General features: G+C 39.9%; 1 protein-coding gene across 1 annotated transcript; it reads left to right on the top strand.

Annotated features, from left to right (window-relative positions):
• The first annotated feature begins 275 nt into the window (after window positions 1–275).
• OXGR1 (oxoglutarate receptor 1) lies at window positions 276–9,685 on the top strand. The gene is made up of 2 exons (XM_050765999.1): window positions 276–344; window positions 7,577–9,685. The coding sequence occupies exon 2, from the start codon at window positions 7,650–7,652 to the stop codon at window positions 8,661–8,663; it is 1,014 nt and encodes a 337-aa protein (XP_050621956.1). The 5' UTR covers window positions 276–344; window positions 7,577–7,649; the 3' UTR covers window positions 8,664–9,685.
• The last annotated feature ends 10,261 nt before the right edge of the window (window positions 9,686–19,946 follow it).

Here is a 19,946-nt window from a genome sequence, read left to right as displayed (position 1 = left end):
GCCACAACCCTCCCGGGGCAACAACCCTCCCGCCCGGCTGGTTTTTTGGAACCTCTGCAAACACTTTCTCCGGGGTCAGTTTCCCGCCAAACCGGGACGGAGGATGTCCAGAGGTCCCGGGAGTGGAAGCCGCTGTCCCTGTGTCCACTGGGAAGTGGGCAAGGCGGGATGCTGCCGGCCAGGCTGCCCCGGGCCAGGACCCGGGAACACTCACTTGCTCGCTGGGCCTCGGAGGGGTGGGAGGGGCGGGGCGGCGCGCAGCCTCCCCCCGTCAGGTCTGCGGTCCGGGCCCAGCCAGGCTGCACAGGCGCGCGGGGCGCACGTCCGCGCGCCGGGGCTGCCAGGTGAGTCGCGCGCGATCGGGGAGCGGGGCCCACGGGTCGGAGGGAGTGGGTGTGGGGGACCCTGCGCTGACCTGGGAGCGGAGCCGCAAGGTGCCCGAGGAGCATGGGAAGGAGCGTCCCCGCACGTCCCCGCAGCAGGCAGGGGCAGACGGAGCAGCGCCCCCTTCTTCTTTGGAGGCAGCAGGAGCACCCCAGATCCGGTGGCGGGAGGCAGAGGTTCATTTTGCGGAACAAAAAGCCCAGGGCGAGAAGACATTTGACTTGGAGAGAACTGGGGCAGTTAGGGATTGCTGATTTCATCTCATAACTTTTTTTCACACCCTAGCGAGGGGTCTGGGAGGTGGGCAGGGAGAGCGCTTAGGAGACAAACAGAGTTAATCCCTCATCCCATTGATCACCGCCGCGCTGAATGTTCTCAAAGTTCACCCTGCATCGTGGTGGACTGTATGGTGTTGGAAACGACCAAAGACACTGCCCCACCCCGACCCCCAACAAGCAAGGAAAATGTTTCTCTTGAAATGTCTTTCTTCTCTGTCTTGTTTTTTTGTTTCGTTGCTATGGATTCGTGAACTAGCTTGTAATGGTCTCTAAACCTCTAAATCGTATGTATAATATTTACGTGTCCATGCATGCATTTTTCTGAAGCGAGCTTTCAGATATTGTATTTGTTTCTCCCTGAGATTAAATAGGCAAAACCATATCTTTGGGCTGCATCAACATGACCTCTTAATAGTCTTCAGGGAAACTGAGTTGCAGATTCTTATTTAAAGAATTGGGGATTGGCCGGGTGCGGTGGCTCACATCTGTAATCCCAGCACTTTGGGAGGCCGGGGCAGGTGGATCACCTGAGGTCAGTAGTTTGAGACCAGCCTGGCCAACATGGTGAAACTCTGTCTCTACACAAATACAAAAAAATTAGCCAGACGTGGTGGCATGGGCCTGTAATCCCAACTACTTGGAGACTGAGGCAGGAGGATCCTTTGAACCCAGGAGGCGGAGGTTGAAGTGAGCCAAGATCACGGCCACTGCATTCCAATCTGGGTGACAGAGCAAGACTTTGTCTCCAAAACAACAACAACAACAACAACACAAGTGAACAAAAAACAATAAAGTAGGGACTGAGGGAAGAGCCTTGAGGCTCCCAGAAGGGTTGGGGAGAAAGATTCCTGCAGAGACCGGGGAGGACAGCACTCACCCAGTCACAAATTCACCTGTGTTAAGAATTGGTCTGTTTCCCACCAGTATGAAGTACAACTAGGTTTCAAACATGTAGACTGGGAAATCGAAGTGAGTCTTTGTGAATGGAAGGTCTACTTAAGTTTCTTTTTGACAACCCAAAGTGACCCCAACTTCGGAGCTTCTAAGGACTCTGGAGAGAAGGTGACAGATGAAGTGTTCCGACTGTGCACCTCCCTGGTCCATTGGCATCTTGGGAAAAGGAGGAAAGAACCAACTGTGACCTCAGCATGGGAGCAGAACCAGAAAAACCCAGGGAGTCTGGGGGAGAGGGAGGAGAGCTGAGAGAAATACAGGCATTGTTGGATAGCTTAACTTACCCAACAAAACTGATCTGCAAAACCAACAGGCACCCTAGGAAAATCACCTTACATCATTAATCCCACTTTCCTCATTCCCACCAAATGGGCAGGAGTACTCTGTGGAGGTGAAGTAGTATCTGCTGCCACTTACCTAGATGGCATTTCTGATCCTGCCTTCCTTACCCGCAGAATCTTGGAATCCCAATCTGTGAGGTTCCTAGGTGTGCTGGCATCAGGATAGCAGTCCACAAACGGTGTGTTACCCAAACATTAACATCCTGTAACTAGCCTCAAACAATCACAGCAACTTTCCAATTTCAGAGAAAAAAAAGGCTAAAATTGTAAGCTTTTTCTTAACAATATTTTATTTCTTAATTTTTGTGGGTACATAGCAGGTATATATAATTATGGGGTACATGAGATGTTTTGATACAGGCATGCAATGTGAAATAAGCACATCATAGAGAGTGGGGTATCCATCCACTCGAGCATGCATCCTTTGTGTTATTAATACAAACAATCCACTTACACTCTTTAAGTTATTTAAAAATGTGCAATTAAGTTATTATTGACTATGGTCACCCCATTGGGCTATCAAATAGTAGGTATTGTTCTTTCTACCATTTTTTTTTTTTTTTACACATTAGCCTTCCCCTCCAGCAGTCCCCCACTACTCTTCCCAGCTTCTGGTAACCATCCGTCTACTCGCTATGCTCATGAGTTCAGTTGTTTTGATTTTTAGATCCCACGAATGAGTGAGAACATGCAATGTTTGTCTTTCCATGCCTGGCTTTTTTCACTTCCCATAATTACCTCCAGTTCTATCCATGATGTTGCAAATGGCAGGATCTCATTCTTTTTTATGGCTGAAAAGTACTCCACTGTGTATAAATGCCACATTTTCTTTATCCATTCATCTGTGGATGGACACTTAGGTTGCTTCCAAATCTTGGCTATTGTGAACAGGGCTGCAACAAACATGGGAGTGCAGATATCTCTTTGATATACTGATTTTCTTTCTTTGGGGTATATACCCAGCAGTGGAAATGCTGGATCATATGGTAGCTCAGTTTTTAGTTTGCTGAGGAATCTCCGAACTGTTCTCCATAGTGGTTGTACTAAAATTATAAGCTTTTTCTTCACAAGTTTATTCCAACCTTTGATGCTGGCTTTTATTCCTGCTGAACCCAGCTTAGTTCACACTTATATTTTTGGTTATCCTGAAGCTGAATATATCATTATTTCTTGCTTGCAAAGAACCCATTGGTTTCAAGTGATCTGTAACCTCCTCACGTTTGAGAACTACTGTTGTAGCAAGAGAAGGGATTATACCCAGGATTGTGCCACGTTTGTCTTTAATGTCCTTTGAGTTGAAATGATTTGTTTGTGGACCATCTGGTGTTCTGAGTTGTGGCAGTGATTGTACTGGACCCTGAGGCTAGGGAGGAAACAAACAGCTTCATCCTACCTGCTCACAGCCCAGACTGGTTCTTTGTGTGCTGTTCTTGACTTCACACATATTTTGTAAACTCAGACTATACTTTTATGAGGTTTTATGGAACAGAGATTAAGCTTCCTAGCCAACCCCTCCACCCTTACAATTGGCTAGTCAGTCTTCATTTAATCCTAAATTGAACTATTATTTTTCAGAACAATAAGGCAGTTTTTTCTACCTATAACCCATCTTTTCCTGATAGAATTATTGTTCAAAATGGTCTCCATAACATGGCTAAGGGTTTATTTGGCAATGACAGGAATTGTAATTTTGCTTCTTATTTTAAAAGTCATCAAAGACCCAAGCTTTTTTTTTTTTTTTTTAAAGACAGAGTCTTGCTCTGTGACTCAGGCTGTAGTACAGTGGTGCAATCTCGGCTTACTGCAACCTACGCCTCTCAGGTTCAAGCGACTCTCATGCCTCAGCCTCCCAAGGAGCTGGGACTATAGGCGCAGGCCACCACATCCAGCTACTTTTTTTGTATTTTTAATAGAGACGGGGTTTTGCCATGCTGGCCAGGCAGGTCTTGAATTCCTGACCTTGGGCAATTCGCCTGCCTGAGCCTCCCAAAGTGCTGAGGTTACAGGCTTGAGCCACTGTGCCTGGCCTAAGAACCAAGCTTTTTTTAAGAATGATAGTTGCCACTTCACTAGCCCTTCAGTACCACATACGTTTTGCTGATGTTACTGATTGTTCTTTAATGCATTCAGCAAATGTGAATATTTACTGCACACCTTCCATGTGCCAGCACCTGGGGTACGAGGTGACTTGTGTTTTGCTTTCAAGGAGCTGACAAATAAGCAGCTTGGACTTGAATTCCCTCCCCTTCTCTTCCTCTCGCTTCTCTGTTAAGGCAAATCCCAATTAGAATGAAATAACTCCGGAGAATTATTTTGGGCGTTACTAAAACTATCTTTACTTCTTTGCTCCAGAAACAGCATTAGCTACTTAGTGGCCTCTTGACGTAATCTAAGAACTGTCTTTGGGACGTGCTGCTTCTGGGACTCCTTGGCTGTGACCATGTTCTTTCAAGTTTAAGTGACTTCCTGCTCCTTATGCATGGGTCCATTTAAGACGTTCTGCCAAGGGAGAAACCATCCACTGTGGTTGCCTGGCTTCAGAGTGCTCTCACTGGTCAGCAGTCCCTGACTCCTATGACCTCCAGTGCTGTGTAGATGATAGTTCCATGAATAGCACTTTTAACTAGAGTCAATTAACTTGGCAAGGGGAGAAGCATTCACTTTTGATGGGTAATACATGGTCCCAGGGAGCACCAGCCTCTCCCATTGAGGATCCTAACAGCTGGCCAGAGGCAAGTTCCATGTCCCTGGGCTATTCTTTCCCCAGTTCATACAGAATAAAAGTAGCAAACCTGTAAATGCATTCTGATCTGCACCTGGACTAAGTGAGATCTGGAAGAGTATACTCAAGAGCAGTCAACAGGGAATGATTCTGCTAATTTAGGATTTGTTAAGTTGGGCTAGTTTGAAATATACCTCTGCACTCCTCTCATGAAATGCTGGATAGAGTCAATTTAGTATCAGCTAATAGTTACAATGGTGGCAGATTCTGATGTAGCACTTAACATGATTCAGGCACCCTTTTAAACACTTCGTTTAGTATCTGGGTGACAGGATTAGTCAAGCCCCCAAACCTCAGCACCATTTAATAGATGCAACTAAGAAACCTGCACATGTACCCCTTGAATCTAAAATAAAAGTTGAAATCATTAAAAAATCATCTAATCCTCTCTCAATCCAAGGAAAAGTAGGCACTATTTTTATTGACAATTTAGCCCTGGTTCACACAATTACAGTTGGCCCTCCATATATGTGAGTTCTACACTTGTGGATTCAACCATCCATGGATTAAAAATACTTTAAAAAATATGTCTGTAATAAACATGTACAGACTTTTTGTTCTTGTCATTATTCCCTAAACAATACAGTATAAAAACTATTTATATAACATCTATGTTGCATTAGGTATTATAAGAAATCTAGAGATGATTTACAGGAGGATGGGCATAGATTATGAGTAAATACCATACCATTCTATTTTTATATCAGTGACGTGAGCATCTGCAGATTTTGGTATCCTTGGGGATCTGGGAACCAATTCACTTCAGATACCAAGGGACAACTCTACAGTGTTTGATTTATTGAGCTTTTCGAGATATTCAGCCTTTTCCTGTCTTCACACTTGTTGTTCCCTCTGTTATTTAGAGTACTCCTGATGAAAATCAACAAAATACACATTAAGAGGCAGCACTGAGAGGTAATGTGCCAACTGGTCTTTGTGATTACAGGCACTTCAGATTTCCCTCTTGCCCACTCATTGTGAGATGCAGCCCAGTCCTGCAAAAAGATTGCCCCAGTCACATCCTGGCTCACCCCTAACTAGCAGTTTGACCTTGAGCACATCACTGCCTCCTCTGTGCCTCAGTTTCCTCTTCTGTTCAATGGGAATGATCACAGCACTACCTCACCATTTATTGTGAGGATTAAATAGATGCAAATATGTAAGACACTTACAGTAGTGCTTTGTACACAGAAGGCACTATTATTTTTTATTAATCCCCATTTTTCCTTCCCAACTTCATCTCCCAATATCCCATAACCATGCTGAGTTCCTTACAACTCCCCCAGGCCTCCTGGACTAAGTGAGATCTGGAAGAATATACTCAGGGCAGTCAACAAGGACTGATTCTGCTAATTTAGGATTTGTCAAGTTGGGTTAGTTTGAAATATATCTCTGTACTCCTCTCAGGAAATGCTGGATAGTATAGATTTAGTATCAGATAATAGTAATAATGGTGGCAGACTCTGATGTTTCCTCTTTCCCTTGTGATCTCAGTAGTCTTAGACCATTCATACATCAAATGACTTAACAACTAACAATCACCTAATATTTTTTAAGCTTTTCTTACGTGCCCAGTAGTGTGCCAAGTGTTTTTCTTCCTATTTTTAACATACTATTGACAGCTTCATGAGGCGGGTTTATATTTTGTTAAAATAATTTGCCAAGCCCACTTCCCCAGTAGACTGTGACAGTGGCTTATGCATCTGTGTATGTTATTCAGCTTGTATCTCTAGAACTTGACAGAGGACCCAATACAGAGTGGGTGCTCCAGAAATGTGGACTTGGATGCATTTCACCAACAGCTATTTACATCCAAATAATAAGCTAATTGTAACTCTTCTAGATGTATGTACTTTCCTCATTGCAAAAATTCACCATCAAAATTTAAAAACACTAATAAGCAAGAAGAAGGAAGTTAAAATTGCACTCCTTCCAGCCCTAGAGAGCTTAATCAACTTGCTTAGGAACATGCTACTAAATGGCTAATCTGAGCATCAAAATCTGGCCATCTGGCTTCAGGGCTCAGGCTTTTAACGGTTGCATTATACCACAGATCCCACCCCATCCACCCCAACACACACTCCCCTGCACAAACAAATTATGTTAGCTATTAAAGGGAATTGGAAGAGTGGAAATGTGCAATTAAATCTACCACAAATACAATGTTGCAATGTGTGCAATCTATATTTTTAAAATTTACGGTATTCAGCATTTTCCTGTCTTCACACTTGTTCCCTCCATTATTTATGGCAATCCTGATGAAAATCAACAAAATACAAATTGAGAGGCAGCACAGAGAGGTAATATAGAAAGGGAATGCCTTTTGAGTCAGACAAACACGAGTGTGGATCCCAGCTAAGCCCCTAGATGTGTTACCGGAGATGAGCTGCAAAACATTTCTCAGTCTTAGTCTCCTGTAAAATAGAGGTAATAAGAAACAGTTTTCAGTATTTTGTGACATGTAGAAGTGAAGTGATGGTGGCATGCACCACTCTTGGTTAATAGTAGGTCCTATTGTTAAGTCTTTAATGGCGATACCCTATAGCTTCCCCAAATGGCGACCTTGCCAAGTTGTTTTCCAAAGTTACATGTGGCTTTTTTCTCCCAGTCCTTCATTTTAATTCTCACGATAATTTAACTTTTATATTTTTATTAGATGCATTTAGTAACTCGCCTCACAGTCATTTTCTTGGAAATTCAATTTCTTCTCCACAGGGTCTCTTTTGAGATTAAAGAGAGAGAAGTGGCAAATTTAGGATGTTAGAACAATTTTCATTTAAAAGTAGATCCTTGTTTTTATTACCCTACCATTAATGTTTTCTGTTTTCCTTTATCAGCGAGTTACTTCCATTTGATTCGTATTGCCAAACTGAACTCTCTTGTTTTCTTGCAAGATGAAAGGAGGCAACCATGAATGAGCCACTAGACTATTTAGCAAATGCTTCTGATTTCCCCGATTATGCAGCTGCTTTTGGAAATTGCACTGATGAAAACATCCCCCTCAAGATGTACTACCTCCCTGTTATTTACGGCATTATCTTCCTCGTGGGATTTCCAGGGAACGCAGTAGCGATATCCACTTACATTTTCAAAATGCGACCTTGGAAGAGCAGCACCATCATTATGCTGAACCTGGCCTGCACAGATCTGCTGTATCTGACCAGCCTCCCTTTTCTGATTCACTACTATGCCAGTGGTGAAAACTGGATCTTTGGAGATTTCATGTGTAAGTTTATCCGCTTCAGCTTCCATTTCAACCTGTATAGCAGCATCCTCTTCCTCACCTGTTTCAGCATCTTCCGCTACTGTGTGATCATTCACCCAATGAGCTGCTTTTCCATTCACAAAACTCGATGTGCAGTTGTAGCCTGTGCTGTGGTGTGGATCATTTCACTGGTAGCTGTCATTCCTATGACCTTCTTGATCACATCAACCACCAGGACCAACAGATCAGCCTGTCTCGACCTCACCAGTTCGGATGAACTCACTACTATTAAGTGGTACAACCTAATTTTGACTGCAACCACTTTCTGCCTCCCCTTGGTGATAGTGACACTTTGCTATACCACGATTATTCACACTCTGACCCATGGACTGCAAACCCACAGCTGCCTTAAGCAGAAAGCTCGAAGGCTAACCATTCTGCTACTCCTCGTATTTTACGTATGTTTTTTACCCTTCCATATCTTGAGGGTCATTCGGATCGAATCTCGCCTGCTTTCGATCAGCTGTTCCATTGAGAATCAGATCCACGAAGCTTACATCGTTTCTAGACCATTAGCCGCTCTGAACACCTTTGGTAACCTGTTACTGTATGTGGTGGTCAGCGACAACTTTCAGCAGACTGTGTGCTCAATAGTGAGATGTAAAGTAAGCGGGAACCTTGAGCAAGCAAAGAAAATCAGTTACTCAAACAACCCTTGAAATACTTCATTTACTTAACCAAAAATAAATACTTGCTGATACTTTACCTAGCACTCCTAAGACGTTCAGGATGTCTCCCTCAATGGAACGCCTGGTAAATACTGTGTATTCAAGTAATCACGTACCAAAGCCAGAGCAGAGCTTCTAGTTCTTTGCAATCCCTTTATTGAGCTCCTCCATTGGGGAGATAAAGAATTGGATGCATGCGTATCAGCAAAGTGTTCAGACATAGTATTACAAGCTATTGCAACTCAGAGGCATCTTAGAGAACATCTGTTCCCACCAACTTATTATATATACATGGAAACCAATTTCATACCCTTGCCCTAGATTGCTCAGTAAATTAGTGCCAAGATAGGAGAAAACCAATCTTTTCACTCATCATTTCATGCTCCTCTTCACTCCAGACCTGTTTGTATTGAACCATTAGATAATTCAAATCACTACTTGTATCTTTCTTAATATTTATTTTTTACATCTTATAGCTCTACAATTTGTTTCCTTCAAGCTTAACTTTGAGATTATAAAACTGGGTTTAGCCAGTTCTGTATATTACTTGCAAGCCAGTAAGATACCCTTGAAATAACTCAAGGACGTCCATGCAAATAGCTGAAATTAGTACCTGCAAGATATTTGGAGTATTATGTCTTTATTTTTGTTAAAAAGTTTTTATTGAATTTATAAAAATTATCAAATCGTATTCATCGTTATTAACATGTCCTGGGGAAGGAAGGAAAACTTTTGAGGACAGAAGTCACTTTCAAATATCATGTATGTATTGGGTGTTCAATCATATCTAACACTGTTTTGATTTTTGTGGGAAAATATTCCAGGAAACACTAATTCTCTTTAGATTCCTTGTTCTTTTATGACTACAATGAACATATGTCTATGTAATAGCTAAATATATTTTTGAATTGTATGTGTGCTTAATTATCAGTAAGTATAAATATTTGAGAAAATACCTAGTCTGGATATTTAAAACCCTCATAAACATGTTGGGACAATTAATAAACTTATTTATAATTATGTAATAGGCTGTTTGGTCATATTTTTCTGTGAAAATGCAGTTTTATCACTATTATATTTACATGAAACTTATTTTCTTTATGGTTAGGAACAAAAAGAAGTTAAGAATCAATAATATTATAGAATAAGGCTGAAATAGTTGACTTACACAGAGGAAAGAGTACCATAGAAATTCTTCCTGATGTTCCAGTTCTTCTAGGACATGACATCTGACTTAGACTTCAGTGAGGATGTTCATCAGGAATCTCTTCAGAGCAAATTGAGGGAAAGAAGAAGCCGATAGATCTGAACATGAACTTTTCTGGACAATGGTGCTTTCTGCAACCCCTACGTTCTGAGCCATCTTCTTCTGAGCCTTTCTATAACATGTGGAATAAGCTATTTCACTAGAGGACCCCAACTTGTTCATCTGCGCTGGCTGTATTAGCATCGAGAAACATTCAGAGGTCCACCTGGAACTGCTAGCTCTTTTTCTTTTTCCTGATGTCTAGTCCAGCCCCTGGACTATTGCTAAAGTGCAGACAGACTTGCCCGTATTCCACTGGGGTCATTATTCTAGCCTTGGGCACAAACTCCTTTCCTTTCTCTCCCCATCTTTATTCCTTCTTATTCCAAAGAGTTCACCCACCAGAGAAAAGCCACTTCAACCTCCTTCACGTCTTTCTCAACTCATCTCTGTAGTTTCTTTTATTTTTTACCTTCTTCCTACCAACGTATAGAAAAACAAATCATCCTTCTGGCAGAAATTCTTTCACTGTATCTCTGGTCTTTATTTTGCTCTTTTAGGGACCTTGCTCCAACACTTAATCTCACTTTCTCACATTTTTAACATTTTTATTACCCTGGATAATTGACCTTAGCTTGGAAGCATGCATAACTTTCCATTATCTGAAAAATGCCTCCCCCTTGATTAAGTTTTTCTGTCGTTCTGTTACCTAATCTTCTTCCTACAGCTGTGGGTTGGGTGCAGATAACAGTCTGCCCTCTAGGGTACTGCTGATAGAGCAGAATCACAGAGATCCAAGCTAAATTTAATTCAAAGGGTCAGTTTTATTTTACAAAGTTAAGAGTTCTGGGTTATTTGTGCTGAAGGAGGCAGTTTTGAACTGAGGCCAAAAAAAGGGATTGATGATATTTCCCAGGCTACAGTGGGACCTGTGTGACCTTGCTGCATACAACCAGGCCTAGGCAGAGAAAGACAGAATGAGAACAAAAAAGCAGAGCTCTGACTGCATCCACCAGGGCAGAGCTACTCAGGTCTGCTTGCTGGGTGAGAACCGAAAGTGCAAGTCAGGCTCACTGCACCTGCATATGGGGAAGCCAGAAAAACCTGTTCCAAACTTCTGAGACACGGTAATCTCTTGCGTTATTTGTAACTCTTTATTGTGGACATGTTCAAATAGTCACAAAATTTAAAAAGGAACCAAATGACCCATGCATTAATTTCATCAATAGCCAACATCCCACTCTTCAGGTTTTATCTCTCTCATCTCACATCTTTTTTGCTAGAATATTTAAAAGCAAATTCTAGACAAGATACAGTTTTACCTATCAATGCTTCAACACAGATTTCTTTCAAAACATACAAAACCAAAACAAAATAATAACTGATTCCTCAATATTATGTAATACTAATCCATGTTTCATTACCCCTGTTTTTCCCCAAAGTATGTTTATACAGTTTTTTTTTTTTTCCAAATCAGGATCAGAGGAAGCTCCATGCATTGCATTTAGTTGATAAGACTCTTAAATTAATTTTAATCTATAAGAGCTCCCCTTTTCTTTATTAATTGCCATTTATTTGCTGAAGAAATCAAGTCAAGTCATTTGTCCTGTAGAATTTTTCACATTGCAGGTCTGGCTGTTTTAATTCCATTTTGTTACTTATCACGTTCCTCCAACCTGCATATTTGCAGTAATTTGGAAGGTAAAGCTAGAGGTTAGATTAGATACAGATTGTTATTTCCTTCTCCACTTTTCCTTCCCTTCCCTTCCCTGTTTTCTTTCATTCCTTTCTTCCTCCTTCCCACCCCTCCCTCCTTCATTTCTTCTTTCTTTTCTTTTTATAGGAACACTAATTCACCTTGGGGAGGGGTGCTTTGTGTCTGACTGTCCTATGCTTCGCAACTGAGCAGGGCTTTCATAACGTATTACTCTGATCCTTCTATCATAAGTTCGCCATCTTCCTCCGCCTTCATAGCTTTATGTTTAATGTTTTCAGTTGCTCATTTCTATTTTGATCCACTAGGTTACTTATAAAATTCTAACATTCCTCTGCTTTTATTAGTTATAGTTTTTTCTAGAAAGATCTTTGATCCATCAACATTTTGTACCCTTCATTCTTAACATAGTTCTGACCCATGAATCTAGTTACTCTTTCTTTTTTGGCAAGGTAAAGGAAGCAATGAAAAGGGATGTGGAAGCTGCCTCCTAGTACTTCCTCACTGAGACCATAAGGGTTGATGGAAATTTTGACAGGATTTCCTTTCAATATGGGCCAAGTTTTTGTTCTTTTTAACATTTTGCGGTTAACAGCCAAGCTTACGAGCTACAGAATTGGAGCAGCGCCCTTGAGGAAGGAGACTAACAGAGGAAATTGCCTTACTGTTGCTGTGCTTCTCCTCCAAACCCACCATAGTGTCTTTGTGTACCCTCTTGGGTCATGCAAGACATTTAAATTTTCCTCCAGAAAGCTCAGAAAAAAAAAAAAAAAAAAAAAAAAACCGGAATAAAACACTGATTAACTACAAGGCCATGTAGCACTCGAGGCCAAACCTTCACTCTTGCTCTAATTTTATTCTTAAATTCTAACCAGCAACATCCTTCCATATTATCTATCTGATATTTTACAGTGAGCTCAAATGTTATCAAACAATATAAGGCAGGTAACATAAAAAGTACTTGAAGCTTGAGAGTTCTTTCTATTATTGAGTTCTCAGGAAGAAATTAAATTTTAATATGCAATGATCTGTTTTTTAAATTCTATTTCCTGTCTATGCTTCTGTATAAATATTTTCCATCAGTCTATTTCATTTCATTAATCCTACCTTGTACACATACAATTTGCCATTAAACCCATCCATTGAATTCTTAATTTCAGAGATTATGTTTTTTCATTTATGGAAGTATATGTGGTTCTTTTTATTAATTCTACCATTTCAGTGAGTTTGGTTGTCTTTCAATCTCTTTTGTCTACCTCTTTCTATATTTTCCAGAACTGAATAATCATAGTTACTTTAAAGTTTTTATCTGTCCTTCCAATATCTGAATTACCTTTGGGTCTGCTTCTATTGTCTGTCATTTCTTTCATGTCTATTGGTCATGTGATCCTATCTTCTTACATGTCTATTAATTTTTTATTGAATAACAGGAATTGCATATGGAAAGATCAAAGAGGATCCTCTGATAGGCTTACCTTTTCTTCTGCCACGAAAATAGACTTGGGAATGTATTTCTTTAAATTGTAAATAGAAACTGGACTAGGCTGAGACTAGGTTACAGTTTGGTACATTGCAGTTTATCTCTGATTTGCCTTTGTTACTGATGCTTAGAGTTTATTTTATATACATATATATACACACACACACACACACACACATATTTGTGTCTAAATATAAATACATTATATATATTTGCATTTACATATTTTATAGACAGTACATGATGAATCCTGTTTCTATCCCAACTAACATCTCTGCCCTTAGTTGGAGTATCTGGTACACTTATATTTAATGTAAGTATTGATATGGTTAGGTTCAAGTCTACTGTCTTGCTATTTTTTCATTTGTCTCTTCTTTTTTGTATCTTTGTTGTTTGTTTCTTTTGTGTTTCCTATTAGAAGAATAAAATATTTTTAATATTACTTACTTCCTCTATTGTGGATTCTTAGCTATATTTTTAAATTCTTTTTATTTTATAGTAATTTTCTAGGGCTATAAATATCTTACCTCAAGTATCAAAAATTATTTAGAGTCAATTATGTTTCTTTTACATTTCACACCTACACTTTTCCACTCCCTACTGTCATCTTTTCTCTTCTCATTTCATACTTAATACTTTGTATTTTTCACTTCCCACTTCTTCTATCTTCAAAATGTAGTAACATTATAACAGCACTCACTCTAACTTCTGTTCTATTGCTGTCAAAACTTGTACTTTTAAACGTATTATAAACCCCAGTTTACATCGTAAATATTTTTAGTCAGTTGCCCTTTAAGAAAATTACAGTAAGAAAAAAATAATCTTCTATAGTTTCCTACTTATTTACCAAAACCATGCTTGTCATTTCTTTCTAAAGATAAGAGAGTTCATCTGATATCATTTTCCTCCAACCAAAAAACGTTCTTTAGTATTTATTGCAATACAGTTGTGCTGAAGAGAAACTTTCTAAGCATTTATTTATCTGAAAATATCATAATTTAACTTTTTTTAAGAAAGATGTTTTCACTGAACATAGAAATGCCACTGGATGAAGGATTGCCACTTTTAATTTTAGCACTTCAGAGATATTGTTCCATTAGTTTTTCATTTCTATTGTTTCTGATAAAAAGTTCGCTGTAAGTCATATCATTGTTTCCTGTATGTAATATGTTTTCTTTATCCTCTGGTTCTTCTAAGATCTTCTCTTTATTGCTGTTTTAAAGCAATTTGGCTATTCTGTGGCTAGGTGTAATTTCCTTTGTATTTATAATGCTTAGGAATTATTAATATTCTTGAATCTTATAATGTACTCCTTTTCATCAAATTCAGAAAATTCTAAGCATTATTTTTTCAAATATGTATTCCACTCCATCTTCACTCTTCTTCTCATGAAATTCCAGTTACACGTATGTCACACAGCTCAATATTTTTGCACTGGTCACTGAGACTTTGCTCATGTCTTTTCAATCTTCTGACTCTATTCTTCAGATCTATTTAAAGTTAATTATTTCTTATATTATCTCCAATTTACTGTTAAGCTCAATGAGTAAACTTTACATTTCAGTTATTTTATTTCTTGGTTCTATAATTTCTTTTTTTATTATACTTTCAGTTCTGGGATACATTTGCAGAATGTGCACATTTGTTACATAGGTTTACACGTGCCATGGTGGTTTGCTGCATCCATCAACCCGTCATCTAATTTCTCCTAATGCTATCCTTCCTCTAGTCCCCCACCCCCCAATAGGCCCCAGTGTGTGATGTTGCCTACTTATTTACCAATAAGTGTAATGTGTCCATGTGTTCTCATTGATCAATTCCCACTTATGAGTGAGAACATGTGGTGTTTGGTTTTCTGCTCCTGTGTTAGTTTGCTGAGAATGATGGCTTTCGGCTTCATCCATGTCCCTGCAAAGGACATGAACTCTTCCTTTTTTATGGCTGCATAGTATTCCGTGGTGTATATGTGCCACATTTTCTTTATCCAGTCTATCACTGATGGGCATTTGGGTGGGTTCCAAGTCTTTGCTATTGTGAACAGTGCTGCAGTAAACATACGTGTGCATGTGTCTTTACAGCAGAATGATTTATAATCCTCTGGATGTATACCCAGTAATGAGATGGCTGGGTCAAATGGTATTTCTAGTTCTAGATCCCTAAGGAATTGCCACATTGTCTTCCACAATGGTTGAACTAATTTACACTCCCAATAACAGTGTAAAAGCATTCCTATTTCTCCACATCCTCTCCAGGATCTGTTGTTTCCTGACTTTTTAATGATTGGCATTCTAACTGACATGAGAGGTATCTCATTATGGTTTTGATTTGCATTTATCCAATGACCAGTGATGATGAGCTTTTTTTCATATGTTTCTTGGCCACAGAAATGTCTTCTTTTGAGAAGTGTCTGTTCGTGTCCTTCACCCACTTGTTGATGGGGTTGTGCATTTTTAAAATAAATTTGTTTAAGTTATTTGTAGATTCTGGATATTAGCCCATTGTCAGAAGGATAGATTGCAAAAATTTTCTCCCATTCTGTAGGTTGCCTGTTCACTCTGATGACAGTTTCTTTTGCTGTGCAGAACTCTTTAGTTTAATTAGATCCCATTTGTCAACTTTGGCTTTTGTTGCCATTGCTTTTGGTGTTTTAGTCATGAAGAATTTGCCCATGCCTATGTCCTGACTGGTATTGCCTAGGGTTTCTTCTAGGGTTTTTATGGTTTTAGGTCTTATGTTTAAGTCTTTAATCCATCTCGAGTTAATTTTTGTATAAGGTGTAATGATTTTTAATCCCACTTCTCTGTTTGAGTTTCCTTCTTCTTTACTAAATAATGTTTTTCTTTTAACTCTAAACATACCAAAATAGCTGCTTTCACATTTTTACCTATTTAATCCAGCATTTGGTTTTATTAGTTTCCTACTGCTGCCAGAACAAATTACCACAAATGTAGTGACCTAAAACAACACAATTTTACTCTCTTTCAGAAGTCAGAAGTCTTAAATCAATTTCACTTGGCTAAAGTCAAGGAGTTGGTAGACCTGCATTATCTCTGGAGGCCCTGGAGGTGAATCCTTTTCCTTACATTTTCCAGCTGCTAGAGACCACCTGCATTCTTTAACTCCTGGTCCCTTCATCTGTCTTCAGAGCCGGTAGCATAGCATCTTAAAATCTCTCTGACCTCTACTTCTAGTTGAACATCTCTCTCTGATGCTGATTCTTCAGTTTTCCTTTTGTTGTAACTCCTGTGATTACGATGGACCCACCTAGATAATCCAGAATAATCTCCTCATCTCAAAACCCATAACTTATTTACATCTGCAAAGTCTTTTTTGCATGTAATGTAACATGTTCATAGGTTCCAGGGATTAGATGGTGAACATTTTGAGAAGGTTAGAATTCAGTGTACCACAGTCAGTCACTTTAAAGTCATTTTCTAATGATTTTTTCCCCTTAGCTATGGCACATATTTTTCTGTTTTGTGTATCTACCAACTTTTTACTGATATTATAAATAAATCATTGTAGAGATTCTATTATTGTCTCTGAAGACTTGGTTTTTCTTTCCTGGTAGAGAGATCAATTACGTGCTAATCACCTTGAAATTGTTTTGGCTTAGTTTTGTGATTTTTAAGAACGTATTTGTGAGAAGCCCAAGATGTTTACCAAGTCGTTCTAATACAGTAAGACTCAGTTACCAAATTCAATTTCTCCTCTGATCTTACTTAGACTTAGTTTTAGCCTTTTTTTCCCCCAAAGAATCTAGAGTAGGGCCTACTCTAGGGCATGGTATTTGCTTTCCGCTGCCTCAGCTAGGTGAGTTAGTAAGATGTTAAAGGGATAGTTTTTCCTCTGCGTGGGCCAGAACTCCAATGTTCTTGATCATTGCTTAATCATTACTATCTCTGTTCCTATAGCTTCTTTCTGATTAGCCTTAAGTCGTCTCTCCCTGCAAACACAGCCCTGGGCACAGAAATCAGAGAAATTTTCCCTATTCTGCCCATGCTTCCCTCTGCCTTGGTGGCCTGCTTTAAATCTTTCAGACACTTCATGTTGAACACTGACCCTGCCTCCTCAGCTCAAAAGGACCACTGTGTTCTGTTTCTATTCCAGATTTTTCTGCTGTGGTCAGGAAATTGTGCCAGACCATGAGCCAGAGAGGTGGGATGATTGTGGGGTTCACAGTATTGCTCCATCTATCATCCCATGCCTTGAAACATTTGATTAATGTATTTGATCTAGTTTCATTGTTACCAGTGGGAGAGGCTCTCCCTTATATTCCACTGTGATCTATTCCAGGTGAGGGAGCAGAAGCCATGGGAGATGCCTCCTGCCTTTCCCATTAATGCTGTTTACTATTTATCCTTCCAAAGTGTGACAGACTTCAATTTAAACATGACAGTTTAGCTATGACTCTTCTCCCCTGAAATGATACTAAAATAATAATGGTAATATTGATATGAACAGGAAGCAAGAGGGCAGGGTCGCTGGCAAAGGCTCCTCCCTGAAGCTTGGAACTGTGGCCTGAAATGAGAACAGGCATTCCCGTTTTCATGTCCAAATGTTGCTTTTTCCAAAGCCGCTCTGGCCTGCCACGGCCCCCCACCCTGTAGCCATAAAAGCCCCAAACCCCAGGCTCCACGAGTAGAAGAGCAGAAAGGTGGCAGAGCAGCACAGCAGAGAAGAGGAGAAGAGAGGAGCATCTTAACATTGAGAGGGGTTGGAGAGGGGATTGACCACCAGACAGCCAAACTCATGGGGAAGATCATCCTCCCACTCCATCCCCTTTCCAGCTCCCCCTCCATCCCACTGAGAACCACCACCATCACTTAATAAAATCCCTGCATTCACCATCCTTTAAGTCGATGTGACCTGATTCTTCCTGGATGCTGGATAAGCACCTGGCTACCATGAGGGCAGAGTTTAAAAGGCTGTCACCCTGACTCTCCACTGAGCTGGTTTAACACTTGACTATAAGTGGATGGCAACTACTAAGAGAGCATTAATTGTAACACACCCCTAGATGCTACTGTAGGGCCGGAACTGAAAAGCACTTGTCCTGGCTCCTCTGCCTGCAGATTTTTCATTCTGGAGAGGTTGAAAGAAGGAGCAGAAAGATTCTTGACCTGAGGACAATACATATAGCCAAAGGAAGGGTAAAAGTGAGGTCCTAAATTTTGGACAGAAAACCTTGACTCTGATAACAGTGGCAGCTCATGTTTACCTTTCCTGTCAGAATATTGTAGAATTCTTCTCTAGGGAAATGGAAAATACAGCAATGATAGATAGAACTTATATAGCACTAGTGATGTGTTTGGCTGTGTTTTAACTGCTTTCTTTGTGAATGCATAGTCTGACTCCAGAGGCCATGTATAGAACCACTACACTATGCTGCTTTTCACAAAAGGAGAAACTAGTTAGATACCAATAGTTGAGGAACAGCTCAGCCTGCCCACCCCACACGACACCCACCAGTTGGTCTGCCTTGCCAGTTCAGCTTCTTAGTGCCATAGTCTTAAATATTGGCATGGACAGTCATGAATAACACAGCAACCAGGGAAAGTCAACAACAGGAATCAGAGACTCCAAAATGATCAAACAAGAAAAAGAAAAAAGAAAGCACTCAGGGAAACAAAAACCCTGTAAGGAACATAAGAATATTTCAAAAAACCAGCAAGACTCTCGGAGACATCCTTAAAACAGACTAGGAGGCTCTGAAAGAATGAATTTTAAAGAACAAAAAAGAGCTCTTAGTTATCAAGCCATGGTAGTTCGGTGGGGTTGTTTCTAATGCCTTCCACTAACTGCCTACAACTTCAGGTTTGCACCAGGGAATTGGGGGTACTCCTGGCATCCTCTTTCCATTTATTTTAGCTGTTTGATATTTAGAAGAAAATCTTAGAGGCTAGTACTACGAGGCCAGAATTATGTGCTGATTTTAGTTCAGGTGAAGCTTTCTTTCATTTTTATTTTATATACATTTCAGCGGTTTTAGAGGAGATTTTTTTAAAGTGCACCTAAACCACTAAGTTTCTTAGAGTTGCTGTATGTCTTCTTTCTTATTCTGTCTGCATATTATATGACATATGAATATATTTTGTATGATTACATAATAACAATTTATTTTCCATGATTTAGAAATATACCTATAGCTTGAACACATTGTTTTCCTTTCTGAAAATGCTTGCTAATACTACATTAATGCTTGTAAATAATTTTTATTAGTCACAATAAATTCTACAAACATTTGAAAAATGAAACACAGATGCAGAAAATATTATTTATTTAGTATATTTATTTGTTGAGTACAGAAATTTATAAAGCAGAAGAATGCATAGCTTATGTGTTTAGGATCACAATATCAGCTTTAATGTCTATTCAAGTAAACTAACACCAGCATCTTTTGAACCCCTACTATGTGCAAAGTACTGTGCTATACCCTTGAGATATAAATCTTAATAATGAAACAGTACTACTTTCAAAAAATACCACATTCTTGGAAACTAACTGCAGTAATCTTTTTTTTTTTTTTTTTTTTTTTTTTTTTTTTTTTTGAGACGGAGTCTCACTGTCTCGCCCAGGTTGGAGTGCAGTGGCACGATCTCGGCTCACTGCAAGCTCCACTGCCCCTGGGTTCACGCCATTCTGCTGCCTCAGTCTCCTGAGAAGCTGGGACTACAGGCACCCGCCACCAGGCGCCCGCCACCACGCCCGGCTAATTTTTTTGTATTTTTAGTAGAGACGGGGTTTCACCGTGTTCGCCAGGATGGTCTTGATCTCCTGACCTCGTGATCCACCCACCTCGGCCTCCCAAAGTGCTGGGATTACAGGCGTGAG

This window comes from Macaca thibetana, chromosome 17 (genome assembly GCF_024542745.1).
Source record: "Macaca thibetana thibetana isolate TM-01 chromosome 17, ASM2454274v1, whole genome shotgun sequence".
NCBI lineage: Eukaryota > Metazoa > Chordata > Mammalia > Primates > Cercopithecidae > Macaca > Macaca thibetana.
The sequence above is the reverse complement of the archived record's forward strand: the minus strand, read 5'-3'. Positions and strand labels throughout refer to the sequence as shown.

Coding starts and splice junctions, on each gene's coding strand:
- OXGR1 (XM_050765999.1), top strand. CDS start 7,650: ATGAATGAGCCACTAGACTATTTAGCAAATGCTTCTGATTTCCCCGAT.